The sequence below is a fragment of the Balearica regulorum genome, chromosome 1, assembly GCF_011004875.1.
Source record: "Balearica regulorum gibbericeps isolate bBalReg1 chromosome 1, bBalReg1.pri, whole genome shotgun sequence".
Lineage (NCBI taxonomy): Eukaryota > Metazoa > Chordata > Aves > Gruiformes > Gruidae > Balearica > Balearica regulorum.
In genome coordinates, this window is record NC_046184.1 from 130,341,921 (window position 1) to 130,357,218 (window position 15,298).

The 15,298-nt window shown below is 48.6% G+C and overlaps 1 protein-coding gene across 4 annotated transcripts in view; it reads left to right on the forward strand.

Annotated features, from left to right (window-relative positions):
* The window catches only part of PCYT1B (phosphate cytidylyltransferase 1B, choline), a 53,037-nt gene that overhangs the window by 2,702 nt on the left and 35,037 nt on the right, over nucleotides 1–15,298 (forward strand). For 2 of the 4 annotated variants that reach the window (XM_075774849.1, XM_075774862.1), the window contains exon 1: nucleotides 13,916–14,198. The exons of 1 other annotated variant lie outside the window; for it this stretch is intronic. In XM_075774849.1, the coding sequence (XP_075630964.1) occupies nucleotides 14,082–14,198 (117 nt within the window). In that variant the 5' untranslated portion in view covers nucleotides 13,916–14,081. Of the gene's footprint in view, nucleotides 1–13,570; nucleotides 13,655–13,915; nucleotides 14,199–15,298 lie in introns of those variants that run through there. One more of the 4 variants, XM_075774859.1, reaches the window with a different exon arrangement.

Consider the following 15,298-nt stretch of genomic DNA (forward strand, 5'->3'; position numbering starts at 1 on the left):
TTCAAGCCTAGCAGAAAAGTGCAAAATATTATAATGTAAATTAAATAGGGAAGACAAGCTAGAGCAAACTCACAGAGAATGAGCCCTCACATAATTATAATGTCTAAGAATTAAGTCTGATGCCAATGGTATTCAAAAGCATACAGTTATTGCCACAGCATGAAGATCTCTGTTTTAACTACTTTTAGCGCTCTCTCTTTACAATCTCATAAAAATGAACAATTAATGTATAAGCAGAATATTCTTGCAGAGAGGCTGTTACATTTCAAGACCTGGCTGAAGATCAAATGCGCTTTCATTGGTGAATACTCTCAGCATTCACCGTTTCACATTTCTTGGGCAGAAAGGAGGAAAGCATCATGATATGCTGCAAAGTCTAGTTGTGATCATGACATCTCTCTGTTGCTGGTAAAGACTGTGCTCACAGCGTGGGGAGCAGCAATAACCAACTGCTCCCTGCAGGCAGAGAGCCCAGCATGGTGAGGCTGACAGGGCAGCTGGGGCCCCAGCCCCTGAGGACCATGAGCAGGGCAGCCCAGGGATGGGAGGTAGGGTCAGCCTGGGTCCCAGAGTAGACAACTCCATGGTGATGAGGCAGGACCAAGGTCAAACCAGAAACGTGACTCAGGATCAGGTCCAGTGATGGTAACCTGGGTCAGATGCAGCCCAGTGATCACCAGGCAAGTCCATGGTGATGAGGCAGGTCCATGGTCAAGCCATGAAGTCAGCCTGTGGGTGGGGACCAGGATCAGGCCCGATGATGGTAACCATGGTCAGACACAGCCCAGGGATCACCAGATGAGTCCATGGTGACGAGGCAGGTCCAAGGTCAGGCTGGGAAGCTGGAGCATGGCTGTGGCTGAGCTGGAGACCAGCAGTCCCACAGCCCAGTTCCAGCAAGGACTGATGGCACAGGCCACAACGCAGAGCCCCCAAGCAGAGGACAGGGGACCCAGGTGAGGCTGGTGGGGGTGTCAGTGCCCTCAGGGCCCTGGCAGCAGACCGCCTCCCAACCCAGGTGTATCCTCACGCCTTAGAGATCTGGGTTCAGAAGGGGTTTGCTGTAGAGTGATTTAATTGGTGTGGGTTTTCAGTGGGCTATTTCATGGACATTGAGCCAGGGCAGGGACAAGGGCCTGGGAAAGGGCCATGACAGAGGGGTCCTGTGGGTGGCAGGAACCCTGGAGGCCAATCCCTCAGGAGCTGGGGCTGGGAAGGGAGCCAGCATGGTGGGGACACCGAAGTCCAGGGTCAGGCTGATGACTCAGGAGGAATCACTGGAGAAGAGGCACACAGCCATGTGCCAAGCTCCACTGGCTTAGGAAGGGCTTAGGAAGGCCTGAGCTAGTTGTCAGGGTGCAGCAAGGGTCAGCTGCTCCCTAAGGACAGGGAGCCAATGACATGATATGGCTGGTGGGGTAGGGACCTTGCCACCCAGGGCGCCATCCCACAACCCCAAGCAAGGTGAGGTGGGCAGGCCCAGCTGAGAGTCCAGGTCATCAAACAAGATTTTGGACTTGCCTCATCACCACAGGCAAGCCAGGAACGCAAGTCAGGGTCAGGTCTGCTGATGCCCAGCAATCACCAGGCAACTCCATGGTGATGAGGCAGGTCCTAGGCCAAAGTGGGAAATCAGTCCATGGGTTGAGGTCAAGATCAAGAGGGTCCATGGCCAGTCCCAAGTGCGATGCAGCTGGAGCCACCCACTCCTACAGCATGGTTCAGGCATGGACTGAAGGCCCGGGGCTGAACTGAAGTGGGGCTCTTTGGTGCTTGGGCAGCAGGATATGAGGACACTCCAGGTGAAGGTGGTCAGGGTTATTAAAGCCTATTAATGCATTCAGGGCACTGACACAGATCCCGTGTCAACCTAATCATATGGCCAGAGCCCTTCATTTATTATAACAAAATTTTACATACTGAATCACTTTCCATATTTATATTTGGCCTTCTGGTATCATTAACATTTCACTGTGCTAGGGCAGTGAAACTACAGAAGTTTAGTCTGTAAATTCAGTCACTAATTCTCTCATTCTTACATGTATTTTTCAAAAACTCATGACCTGCTTAGAAATTATTTAATCCACAAGTAATAACACAGAAACTGGGAAATTACTTTCCTCTTTCCCTCTCATCTTTCAACCATAAGTACTTCCCCAGTTTTTCTACCTCTCCCATATTTACTGAAGCTTTTATGCTGCCAGTGTTCTTCCCCTTAAGACGACAGCATAAATAATTTCATCATCTTGCTGTAGCTAGCTTCTCATATGTGTGGGAGCTTAGAATATTGGAAGGGACCTCTGGACATCTCTAGTCCTTCTCCTGCTCAAAGCAGGCCCAGATAGAGCAGATAGTCAAACCAGACTGGACACGGCCTGAGCGATCTCAAGGATGGAGACTCCACAGCATCCTGTTCTGTGCATCCAGACAATCTGTAGGGTAGGTTTACCTTCTCCCTGTCCCCCATCTCTCTTTCTGTGCTCCACAGGCCTTCTAGAAGGCCACTTCTGAAAATGGTGAAGCCTCACTCCTCTGAGTCATCCAAAGGTGAAAAGAACATAACTGATGTACCAGCCCATACCACCCCCTTTCAGACACGGCAGAGAGCCCACAGAAACACCAGCGCTATTGAATATGAGAACAAATTACAGTAATCTTAGTTCAGTATCATACCTGAGCAAAGTGTGAAAAATTAGTCCTAGGTCTTCCATTGTATGGTAAGTACACATAGGTAAGGTTTGAGAAGCTTTACTGAAACTCAGTGAAAGGATTAATAATTTTGTTGACTTTCTTAAAGATAGGTAGGAATTCATACAAGTCTGACAACTTGACTTTTGTGTTTAGCTATGTAAATCCAGAAAGCATATGAGGTTCTTTCTCGCTTTCCTGCAGTTGATTCTTCACAGTCTACATCTTATCTTCCTTCATTCTGTTTTTACAAATCAGAATTTCTTTAGGGAGTCTTTGCCCCTTCCCCCCTCCCCCTTTTTATTTAAATTAGTCTGTCAAAAAAGTAGCAAATGTAACCTTTGACTAAATGAGGTTTGGGGCTTTTTTAATTAAAAAAAAAAGGATTTTTTTTTGGTCCTGTTTCCTAATACTTCTTTCCAGCTTCACTCTACACAGTGTGACCTATATTTTCTTTTACTGCATGCTATTCATGCCCCACTCAAAGCAGAATGATTAGCCTCCTTACGTCTTACATCTTGGGAGGAGTTGGTGCTTCTTTATTTAAAAAGCTTATCACTATAGTGTACAAATGCCTCACAAATAGTGTAACACTTATCATCATAAAGGAGGGGTTGAGATTGTCTTTTCTGACAGGGAAGTGAGAGTAGAAAGGTTTTACAAATGGTGGATGACAAATTTGGGTTGTCTGTGTGTGATCTACCAAATAGTTAGCATTCTGCAGTGCTTCTCCGGTGTCTCCCTGTGTGTCCCTGTTCCACTGGCATCTGATACTGCTTTCCAACACTAGCCAGTCACAAATGTTTCCTTCCTTTCAAGTCCAGCTAAGATGCTTTTGATTCTTCCTTGTGTACACTAGCAGGAAAGTAACTGTGAGCCTGAGAGAAAAAGTCCTTCCAATCAGTTTTGGTGCCTTGATCTGCCTTAGTTTAGGCAAAATGGAAGATGCTTTTACAGGGAGAGGCCTGCAGAGTGTCCAAGTCCCAAGACTGAACATAGGCAGTTGTTCTGTAAAACTAAACAAGTCTGTGGGGTTGTGGGGTTTTTTTCCCCCACACTCAGTAATGAATGGGGTTTCCAAATACTTTGGTAGCTTAGAACCAAGAAAATACTCAGCGTACCAGTACCATACACATTGCCAGGGAGCTGGTCCTTAAGAAAAGGCAAACCAAGAGCCAAGGGAGAATCACATTGCCAGCAGGTCATGGTCCTCACCAGCCAGGACTCAGTCCCACAATACCTGCGCAAAATGAGCAGAACAGAACAGGAGAGGATGTCCCAGTCCAACCAAGAGTCCAGACCATAAGGCAATATCATGGCAATGAGGCAGGCCCAAGGTCAAGCCATTTATTCAATCTGCAGGTCAGGGTTAGGATCAGGTCCAGGAACCACCAGGCAGGTCTACAGAAATGAGGCAGGGCTGAGGTCGAGCCAGGAAATCAGTCTGCAGCTATAGGTCCAGATCAGGAGAGTCTTCAGGGAGAAGGTGTGGGGGTGCCCATGGGCAGAGGGTGTGGGTTAGAGGCCCCAGGTGAAGCTTGTCAGGGCCATCAAAGTCTTTTAGTGCCCTCAGGACCCTGACATAAATTAAGTGACTGTGGTGGGTTGACCCTGGCTGAGGGCCAGGTGCCCACCAGAGCCGCTCTATCACTCCCCTCTTTCATTAGACAGGGGAGAAAAGGTACAATGAAAAAAAACTTATGGGTCGAGATAAGGACAGGGAGAGATCATTCTCTAATTATCATCACGAGCAAAACAGACTGAACTTAGAGAGGGAATTCATCTTATTTATTACTAAGCAAAACAGAGTAGAGGAATGAGAAATAAAACCAAACCTTAAAAACACCTCCCCCCACCCCTCCCATCTTCCCGGGCTCAACTTCCCTCCCAGCTTCAACCTCCGCCCCCCCCAGCGGCACAGGGGGACGGGGAGTGGGGGTTACGGTCAGTTCATCACACGGTGTTTCTGCCGCTTCTTCATCCTCAGGGGGAGGACTCCTCTCATCGTTCCCCTGCTCCAGCGTGGGGTCCCTCTCACGGGAGACAGTCCTTCACAACCTTCTCCAACATGAGTCCTTCCCACACGCTACAGTCCTTCACGAACTGCTCCAGCATGGTCTCTTCCATGGGGTGCAGACCTTCAGGAGCAGACTGCTCCAGCGTGGGTCCCCCACGGGGTCACAAGTCCTGCCAGCAAACCTGCTCTGGCGTGGGCTCCTCTCTCCACGGGGCCACAGGTCCTGCCAGGAGCTTGCTCCAGCGCGGGCTTCCCACAGGGTCACAGCCTCCTTCAGGTGTCTCCACCTGCTCCGGCGTGGGGTCCTCCACGGGCTGCAGGTGGAATCTCTACATCCCCTCATCCTCCCTCCATGGGCTGCAGGGGGACAGCCTGCTTCACCATGGTCTTCACCACGGGCTGCAGGGGAATCTTGCTCCGGCGCCTGGAGCACCTCCTGCCCCTCCTTCTGCACTGACCTGGGTGTCTGCAGATGTTCTTACATCTTCTCACTCCTCTCTCTGGCTGCAAAAGTGCTCTCTAACTGTTTTTCTCTTTCTTAAATATGTTATCACAGAGGCGCTGATTGGCTTCGCCTTGGCCAGCGGCAGGTCCATCTTGGAGCCGGCTGGCATTGGCTCTGTCAGACACAGGGGAAGCTTCTAGCAGCTTCTCACAGAAGCCACCCCTGTAGCCCCCCCGCTACCAAAACCTTGCCATGCAAAACTAACATAGTGACTTATATCCAAGACCAAATTTGTCCAATTTTCATGAAAATAGAAAACAGGATAGCACTGTAATGAGTGCCAAGCTTCCAAACAGATATCAAATCTCTCCTCCCAATCATGAAAGCTCCTGAATATTTCAATGAAAAAGCCCCCACAATATCTGCAGGGTATTCTTAAGCTCTTTCTTTGCCAGAAACAGCTGCATTAAGCTGGTAGAAGTTGTCCATAACTGCTCAGTGGGTAGAAGATGCCCAGCTGGTAACACGTCAGATCAAAAGTTTCAAAGGTGGCAAAGTTATAAGCAACTGAAATAAGATCTTAGGGTCAAACAATCTTAATAACTAGTAAAAGCTACACTAGCTAGCAGATAATAATTTTACAGTGCATAAGTACATGTTTTGTTTTAAATAAAGTATGTATCTCTACCCAGATTATGAAAACCTCCAGTTATTAAGTTTTTGGTACCCAAAATATTAAACATGAACCCCCAACAATTACTTGAATGCAGTTTACAGTATGATTTTCTTGATGTTTTACTTAGCAGGTTTCATTTGAGATAGTATGGGAAAAAAACTGCGAAGGCATTTGCATGAAAAATTGACAAAAATGAAGATAAAGGTTGACAAGAGCAGTAGAGGGAAATAAAAGTATTAGAGACTTATAATACTGGAAAAGATAGTGTGACAGAATACTGAAGATTAATTCAAGAAGTTTGAAATTGAGCTGGGGAGGGGTGGGGGAAGAAGGCACCAGATGATAGATTGAAAATGGGTAGAAGTGAGTGCAATACAAACATGTGCAAGAAAGGCAGTCTTAGCCTTGTGTGGATTGGAGAGGATTAGAGTGTGTTTCTAGAAAGCCAGAAGAGAGGAAAGAGAAAGGAGAGATAACAACATAGTTTAAATATAAATAGGAAAGAGATTTTTCTTAAATTATATTTTATCTGTAATAATAAGGAGCAGGACAGATAGAATATGAATCATTTAGGCAAAGTTTATACTGAAATATATAAAGGAGTGTGCTCTGTAATACTCAGCATTATATTTCTTGGTAGCGGTAAAGTTGCAGCTGTAGTACAGTGCTTGCACCACTTTGCAAGAAATCTGTAGAGAACCCAAAATAGAACAGGGAGGATAATGAGAAGATTTGTAAAATACTACCTGTGAGAAACTGTTGGAACAACTGGGGCAGTCATGAGAGATGTGACAAAAATACCAACCTACCTGTTTGAATGTCAGTTCTCTACTCCAAATCCTCAAACTATTGTTTCAAAATCTTAGCCATACGAATCATACAAAAAGCAAAAGAGAATAAATCTGTTCTCTATGTCCAGTAGAGAAACAAGCAGGGGCAATAGATTGCAGCAATGGAGGTTCAGGTTAGACATTAAGAAAAACTTTCTATTAAGAAAGAAAGAACAGGGCGGCATCAAAAGAGGCGTGACCAGCAGGTCGAGGGAGGTGATCCTGCCCCTCTACTCTGCTCTTGTGAGACCGCACCTGGAGTACTGCGTCCAGCTCTGGGGGCCCCAGTACAGGAGAGACATGGAGCTGTTGGAGGGAGTCCAGAGGAGGGCCACGAAGCTGATCAGAGGGCTGGAGCACCTCTCCTATGAGGACAGGCTGAGAGAGTTGGGGTTGTTCAGCCTGGAGAAAAGGCGGCTCCAGAGAGACGTTATAGCAGCCTTCTGGTACCTGAAGGGGCCTACAGGAAAGCTGGAGAGGGACTTTTTAGTACGGCCTGTTGCAATAGGAGGAGAATGACCAACAGAGGCTATCTAATCAAAGTGCTTCCCAACCTCTGTGCATCCAGCAGGAACGTCCCACTGCCTGAAATCCCTCATCCTCCCCTGACAACGTGATAATTAAAAGCTTGGTTGTTAAAATTAGCAAGAACAGAACAATCTAATAATGGGACAGACAGACCTAAGGTTGCCCCACACTAAGTGACTGTCTCTCTGACTGTGGAAAATAAAATGAAGACAGATAGCCTCTTGGTCAAAAACCAACCATAATTCTCACCATTTTCTTCAAAAATGCTTATCAAAGTAGTTCATGAAAGAGCAAGAACACAAAGAACCTGCCCCAAAGTGGGTAGCCGCCGCACTTATTCAAAACAGTGCTATAAAGCACAGATGAATGGCATTATCAAAAGCCACTATTGTCAAGAATTTTTGGATTTCAGATGATTTATCTATAAGCCACACTGGAATTAACATGATATTTTAAATAAAACTCATATATAAAGACTGACTAATTTGATTCTATACAAGTATCCTGAGAATATAGCCTTTATTAAAAAACACATCTCCACTGTGGAATTATGGAAAAAAACAGGCATAAGGTGATGTTATATCAAATCCTATGTTTGTACTTTTCATAATTTATGGACTGTCGTTGCATATTAAAAAACCTTATGAATTTAATCCATATACAATTCTGTAAGACTATTGTAGGAAATATTTTGGATTTATTCTATCAAAAAGGTGGTAGTTTGTAAGCACTGTGCATTCCACTGGAATGATGAACTATAACTTAGAAATGAATTAAAGCTACAGTATCAGACAGCATTACATGGAAGCAGCAAAGCAATGATGTTGGAGGCGGTGAAAACTAACAGCGTATATTTAAATGCATACCTTTCATTCTCTCCCTTTTTTTTCCCAGCAATGCAGGCGGGGAAGAAAATTCTACCATAGTGGGCTTTTAATCTCAATCTAAAAATATGTGATTTAGCTAATTAGTGATCGCAGCAATAAGGTATCTTTTTCTGCTATTTTTTGACTACTAATTCTAGCATGCCTGGAATTAGTATGACTGACATACATACATACATACATACATGTTGTTTTAGCTAATCTGTTCCAGACATAAGCCATTCCTCCATCTTATAAAGCTTTACAGTCAACAGTCATTAAAACCTTCAGGATCCAAAATATATACATTGAAGCAAAATTCAGCTCATCTGTTAAATATTCAAGAGTTTATTCTATGATGTTTTCTGCAGATGTTTGGCTTTGAAGTAAAACACTGTTTAACTATAGCAGTCCCTGGTTTTCCATAGTTTCCTGCTGACTTTTGAACAGAACGTATGTGAGGGTGTGTTTCTCTTCATTATGATTCGGTTACAAGCCAGAAGACTCTTGCAGCCTCTCTCATGTGAAGACCATTTTAAATACAACTTCTGCTGTGCTAACTGGTGCTTGAGATCCACTGTGGAACTTCAGACACTTGAGAATATTCTCCAGGGGCTGCAATACATTCCAGTCCCTGCTTGTACAAAGGACATCAGGGTAATGGAGTGTCTTTGCTTTAATAAAGCAAATGTCACGGTCCTTTAGCCTGGAGAGTTTGTTGAGTCTAAGCCGAAATACCTTGTTAGCAAGTTCCTTGGATGTAAGTCAGTATACTCTGCTGCAGATAGCAGGCTATATCATTTTTTTACCATTAGAAGGAGCAGAAAGCACTCCTTATTAACTAGTTGTAAAATGCCTATCATTTCGTTGCTCAAGCAGTCTGAGGTCTTTAGTGGGTTTATTCACAATTACCCAGTACAGGTTGCTCCTTCTAGGGATTTTGCCTTAAAATAAGGATGTAATTAGTGTACACTAAACAGCATAGCTGTGAACCTGGGTGTAGTAAGGTTCATGAAGTAAGCTTCTTGTTTATCTTAATCCATCAAATATAGAGAAAAGAACCCCTGTGAGAGAAGTGGACACATTAATTCATGTTCAGATTTCAGCCATGTTGGCCTACCAGTGCTAGTCCACTAGAATCAGTTTAACATGCATAATATGGTAAAAGCATGACAAAGGTTTTATAGGTGCTGGTGTCCACAAGGAATTGAAGTTTGTTTAGTTACAGTTATGGGCTCTGATCAATGCTCCACTAAAAGATTTTAAAAATATGAATGGCTAAATAGGGGGGGGGGGGGGGGAGCAAGGAGATATTTAAAAATGAGGACTTGAAGATATAGAAGAATCTACACAGGCTATTTGTCTTTGTAATGTTCAGCTGCCCATGAAGCCCAGAAGGATAATACTTTCGGTTTGAGAAAGCAGAGGATTTAAATGCAACACTTAAACATATTATGCTCAGGCACATGGAAAACAAGGAGGTGATTGGTGACAGCCAACACAGCTTCACTAAGGGCAAATCGTGCCTGACAAATTTGGTGGCCTTCTATGATGGGGTTACAGTGTCGATGGATAAGGAAAGGGCAACTGACATCATCTACCTGGACTTCTGCAGGGCATTTGACACTGTACCACATGACATCCTTGTCTCTAAATTGGAGAGACATGGATTCAATGGATGGACCACCTGGTGGATAAGGAATTGGCTGGATGGTCGCACTCAAAGAGTTGTGGTCAACGGCTCAATGTCCAAGTGGAGAACAGTGATGAGTGGCGTTCCTCAGGGGTCGGTACTGGGACCGGCACTGTTTAACATCTTTGTCGGAGACATGGACAGCTGGATGGAGTGCACCCTCAGCAAGTTTGCCGACGACACCAAGCTGTGTGGTGTGGTCGACACGCTGGAGGGAAGGGATGCCATCCAGAGGGACCTTGACAGGCTGGAGAGGTGGGCCCGTGCAAACCGCATGAAGTTCAACAAGGCCAAGTGCAAGGTCCTGCACGTGGGTCGGCGCAATCCCAAGCACGACTACAGGCTGGGTGAGGAATGGATTGAAAGCAGCCCCGAGGAGAAGGACTTGGGGGTGTTGGTTGATGAGAAGCTCAACATGAACCAGCAGCGTGCGCTTGCAGCCCAGAAAGCCAACCGTGTCCTGGGCTGCATCAAAAGAGGCGTGACCAGCAGGTCGAGGGAGGTGATCCTGCCCCTCTACTCCACTCTTGTGAGACCCCACCTGGAGTACTGCGTCCAGCTCTGGGGGCCCCAGTACAGGAGAGACATGGAGCTGTTGGAGCGAGTCCAGAGGAGGGCCATGAAGCTGATCAGAGGGCTGGAGCACCTCTCCTATGAGGACAGGCTGAGAGAGTTGAGGTTGTTCAGCCTGGAGAAGAGAAGGCTCCGGGGAGATCTAATTGTGGCTTACTGGTACCTGAAGGGGCCTACAGGAAAGATGGAGAGGGACTGTTTATCAGGGAGTGTAGTGACAGGACAAGGGGTAATGGGCTCAAGCTGAAGGAGGGTCGATTTAGATGAGATGTTAGAAAGAAATTCTTTACTGTGAGGGTGATGAGGCACTGGAACAGGTTGCCCAGAGCGGCTGTGGATGCCCCCTCCCTGGAAGTGTTTAAGACCAGGTTGGATGAGGCTTTGGGCAACGTGGTCTAGTGGAGGGTGTCCCTGCCCACAGCAGGGGGGTTGGAATTAGATGATCTTTGAGGTCCCTTCCAACCCAAACCATTCTATGATTCTATGATTCTATGATTATTTTTTTTTTCTTTTTCATACTTTGAGAATTAATTGTTCCAGTTTGTGAACTGAAATTCTGTATAGAAAAAGCCCCACCACATATCAGAGGGAACCTTCCTAATGGCTAATGTTTTTCCATTTGCTGTCTATTCAGTTCAGACCTTGGAATTAGTGTTAAGAGGATTGGGATCATGGTTTCCCGGCTTGTTTGCATGTAACATTAATTTATGCACCCTGGGACGAGATTTTTCTGCATCAGATGTCTGTTCAAGCCCAAGCAGCTCTTGCCAAGAGCTCAGTCATTACAGGCAGTGGCTATACATCCCTGTTACTTCTGAAGGAATATCAGGAGGATGCCCAGGAGACTGTACTCAGCCTGGTGCAGGATATTTGGTTACATAAAAGAAATCAGATGCATGAACCTTCCCACCATCACTCTTGCTCCACTGTTCTTTTAAAAGTTGGCTGACTTGTAAGGATTTACAGAAGACCATCTGCTCAGCTTCTCCAGTCAAACCTAATTTTTATTTATTTATTTTAGAGGGTAAAGAAGACACACTCCAGCCTTTTGAAAGCCCATTTTCCCCCTCACAGCTAGAAGAAGACACAATTTAGGATATCTTATTCAAGATATCTAATACACTGACTAAGATGATCGAAGCCAAGGTGGCCTTTGACAAATTCCATTTGGATAGACATGATAGACCCCACAACACTCCCTCTGCCATTATTTCAGCTCTCTCTGTTAATGAGGTACACAACATTTCTTAATCATGCTGTTCAAACAGAAGGGAAAAAAAATTATAAAGTGTTTCCCAAAGGTGGAAATTAAGTAAGCAGCAAGAAAAGCATTCCACTTCCACTTTGAAATTCTGGCACAACTTAGGTAGGTGATAACCCCACTGCAAGAGGGACATGGTTCTTTAATGCTACATGTATATCGAAAAACTTACCGATATGAGACGAATCAAAATGCAGCCAGCGTCAACAGCAAACCCTCAGCATGAAAGCAAAGATGAAATTCACCCTTTTGTGCTCAAAATAAGTAAAAGGCAAGGGAATTTACATTTCCAGTTTGTTGGCAATCACCCAGCTGCAAGAAGGTCCGTTTCCCTTTCATCTCTATTCCCACGCACCCGCCTGGTCAGGGAGGGCTGGACACCGACCCCAGGTATGGCCGTACCTAGTCCTGCTCCATCAGCACACCGGCACCCGTCTCTTAAGAGCTGACGTGTGTGGCTGGGTTTATAAAAGCTCTACCTGCTACCTCTGGCTGCTCTGGTCCTAACACTGCTCAGCCATGCTGTCCAAATGTTCTTCTAACAGCACAACACTCCTGCAAATACTTTTCCTAAGAAAATGAGCTACAAATTTAGGGCAGAGTGCTGCATTAATCACAGTTTAATCATTTCCCTTGAGTATGCTTTCCATAATGTGAGAGTGGTCCTCAAAGAATAACTGATAAAAGAACTTAGTTATAAGAAAAAGATTCAGCTGTGAGATTTAGTTAGTTTGGCTACCTGTTTTCCTTGCCCAGTCACCCCTCTCGGCATATATTTTCCTTTTTTGTTGTCTGCTGTCTCATTCTGCCTTTTCACATTCTCTTCTACTTTCTTTCTCGTCTCCTCTTATTTACACATCTCCCCCTTTCCCTTTCGCATAGCTCATATATTTGTTTGCATTGCTCCCTGCCTCCTTTGCAGGAATGAAACTCTCAAGTCCTAGGGAATGACGCTGAGGCACAATTCTCTCGTAACTCCTCACAGCTTTGGATGACCTTAAATGTTTGTGCCCCTCGAAGAAGTCTGATTTTTAAAAACAACGTTCACACTGCCCACCGCAGCTAAGCACTGCTGGAATCCACTTTAACGAATCTATCGAGTTTAACAGTAGCCAATGGAGTCTCTCCGTTCTAAAAAGCGTTGGCTTTATATTATCTTGATTGTATTCTCGTAGTATTTAAGAGCACAAAGGCCAGGTGTTTATTTCACTTCAGCAGTGCAGAAGCCACAGGCGTGTGTGGTGAAGCAGCCGCACAGCCGGACTGGAGACGTGGCTGTGAGTCCTGGGCAGGCATTCGCCAGGTTCCTGGGAACTCTGTCACGTATTTGGCTGTGACAGAAACGTTTCGCTGCATTTAGACGGAGCTGCTGCCGTTACAACTGTGTCCCCTTATCCGTCTCTTGGCAGAAGAGAATGACATTTTTTACCAAAACTGTTATACAATTCCTTTCAGTGAAAAGCAAAGTTATTCATTTAGTACGACAGATTTGCAGAAGCATTGCCTAGGAACTCAGCCCAAGTCGAAGCGAATATGTATTTCCGAAAGAAACGCACCCCTGTCCCCTGAATTCTCTTGACGTCACTAGCTGAAAACCAGGTAATACACGGCAATGCCCAGACGTTTCAGCCCTGCTCCGAAAAGGGAGGAGGAAAGCGGGCGGCCGCTCCCGGCCCACCCTCGGAGCCGGTGCCAAGCACCGGGCGCCCTGGGCAGCCCCCGGCCGTTGCCCCGCGGCGGCTCGGCGCGCAGCAGGGGGCGGGCCGCGCGCACGGCCGTTACCGGAGGCGCTGCGGGCAGGAGCTGTCCGTTCAGCACCGCGCCCGCCCTTCCGCGCCGCCTCCGCCGCCGCCTGCCTCTGCTCGCTCCCGCGGTCAGTTTTGAACGAGTCAAACCTCACCGCAGGTCACCGTAAGGGAGTTACCGAGGCCGGCCAGGGCCGGCGGGCCCGCGGGAGGTGTACGCTGAAGCGGCGCCGGGCCGGGCCGTGCAGCTGTGCGTGAGCTGAGGGAAGATACGCCAGTGCGGCTCTTGGTGCGGCTGTGCCTCCCGAATGCCCGCACCGCTCCGGCACACCTCGGTGCGTGGCACTAAGCCCGGGCTGCCCGCGCTCAGGAGGGCTCGCCCCGCCCCGCTGCGGGGAGGACAGGGTTCGGGGTCACTTTGGCAGGCGCCCCGGGGGGGGGGGGGGCAGCCGGGCAGCGGAGGGCCGCAGCGCCGCGGACCCGCCGCCGTCGCGGAGGCCAGGGCCTCCCGGGGAGCCGCCGGGGGCGGTGGTGGCGCGGCGGGGCAACAGCCAACCAGGAGGCCGCATGCAAATGAGCGCGGCGTCCCCCGCGCGGAGGGGGCGGTGGCGCGGCGGCCTCGCGGTTGCCATGGCGACGCTCGGCGGCCGTGCCCCCGGGCGGCTCCCGGGGAGACCCCCCGCGGGGCGGGCACACGCGTGACGGCGGAGCCCCGCGCCGGTGCGGGCCGGGCGGCGGCGGCGGGCGAGGCTGCCGCCGGCCATGCCAGTGCTCGCGCCCGATGCTGAGTCAGAAACAGGTATCCCGAAATCCCCCTCTGAGGCGCGGCGCTCGGAGGCCATGGAGGAGCTAGAGCACACCTGCCCCCAGCCTCGCCTGGTGAGTCGGGCCCGGCCCGGGCGGGGGCTCGGCCCCACCTCGGCCCTCCCGCCCGAGCCTCACCGGGCGCTGCGGTGCCGCGGGGCGGGGGGCGAGTGCGTGGGGGGGGGGGGGGAAGGGGGGTGCGACGGCGTGGGGGGGCTCGGGAGGGAGAGGCCAGTGCAGTCTTACGGCAGGTCCCTTTGTGTAGCGCCGCGCTTCCGCGGGGAAAGGGAAAAGCAGAGGCTGCGGTGGGGGTGGGCAGTCCCCGCACCTTCGGGTGCGTATCCCGTCCGGGCTGCCCTTGCTGTGCTGTGTCGTGTGGGGACTTCGGGGAGTACAGTGGCAGCTAGGCAGAATTTCTGATCCCTTCCTTAAAAGAAAAAAAAAAAAAAAAGAAAAGAAAAAATATCCCCCTAAGCCCCCGACGAATAAGGGTGCATTTGAGAAATGATGTGACAAGGTCTGCCGCATTTGTGAGCGGCTCGCATGAAGTAGCTGGAGTACACAGCCAGGATTTCAGCCCAGGTAATGGGAAGCATGTGACTCGGTAAAGCCGTATTACACTAAAAAAAGCTGCACGTCTTTAATAATGAATGCAGAGGAGCAGCGTACACTCGGCGGAACTGGCTGCGGGGAGCGATGGCCGGTCCCGGCCTCTCCCCGTGCCGCCGCGCTGGGCCCGGCCCGCGGCCCCGGCTGACAGGAGCGTCCTGCGGGACCGGCCGCCTCCCGCCTCTTCCGTGACCCCCCGGGTCCCGCTGAGCCCTGCCCGCCGGCCCCTCCGCCGGGCTGAGTGCACGCAGGAATGGGAAACCCCACTTTGCTCAACTTCAGAGCCTGGTGAGGAGTTTCCTGTTCGATTCGGGACGTGTAAGGAGGAGAGGCGTGGAGAGCTGTGGTTTCGGGGGGACGGGAGGATGAGGGAGAGCTGGGAGAGTGATAGTAAACATGAACTCCTTTGATGGTCTTTGGTTAAAGGTGAGGGAAGGCTCCCTCGAATCGTGCAGGCAACTTTGCGAAGGCTGCTGTACCCCAAGGGTGAAGGTTCTGAGTGAGAGCTGCCCTTCCTCATCTGCTAATTTAAAATACTCGGAATGTTTCCTTGCTTCTTATTTAAA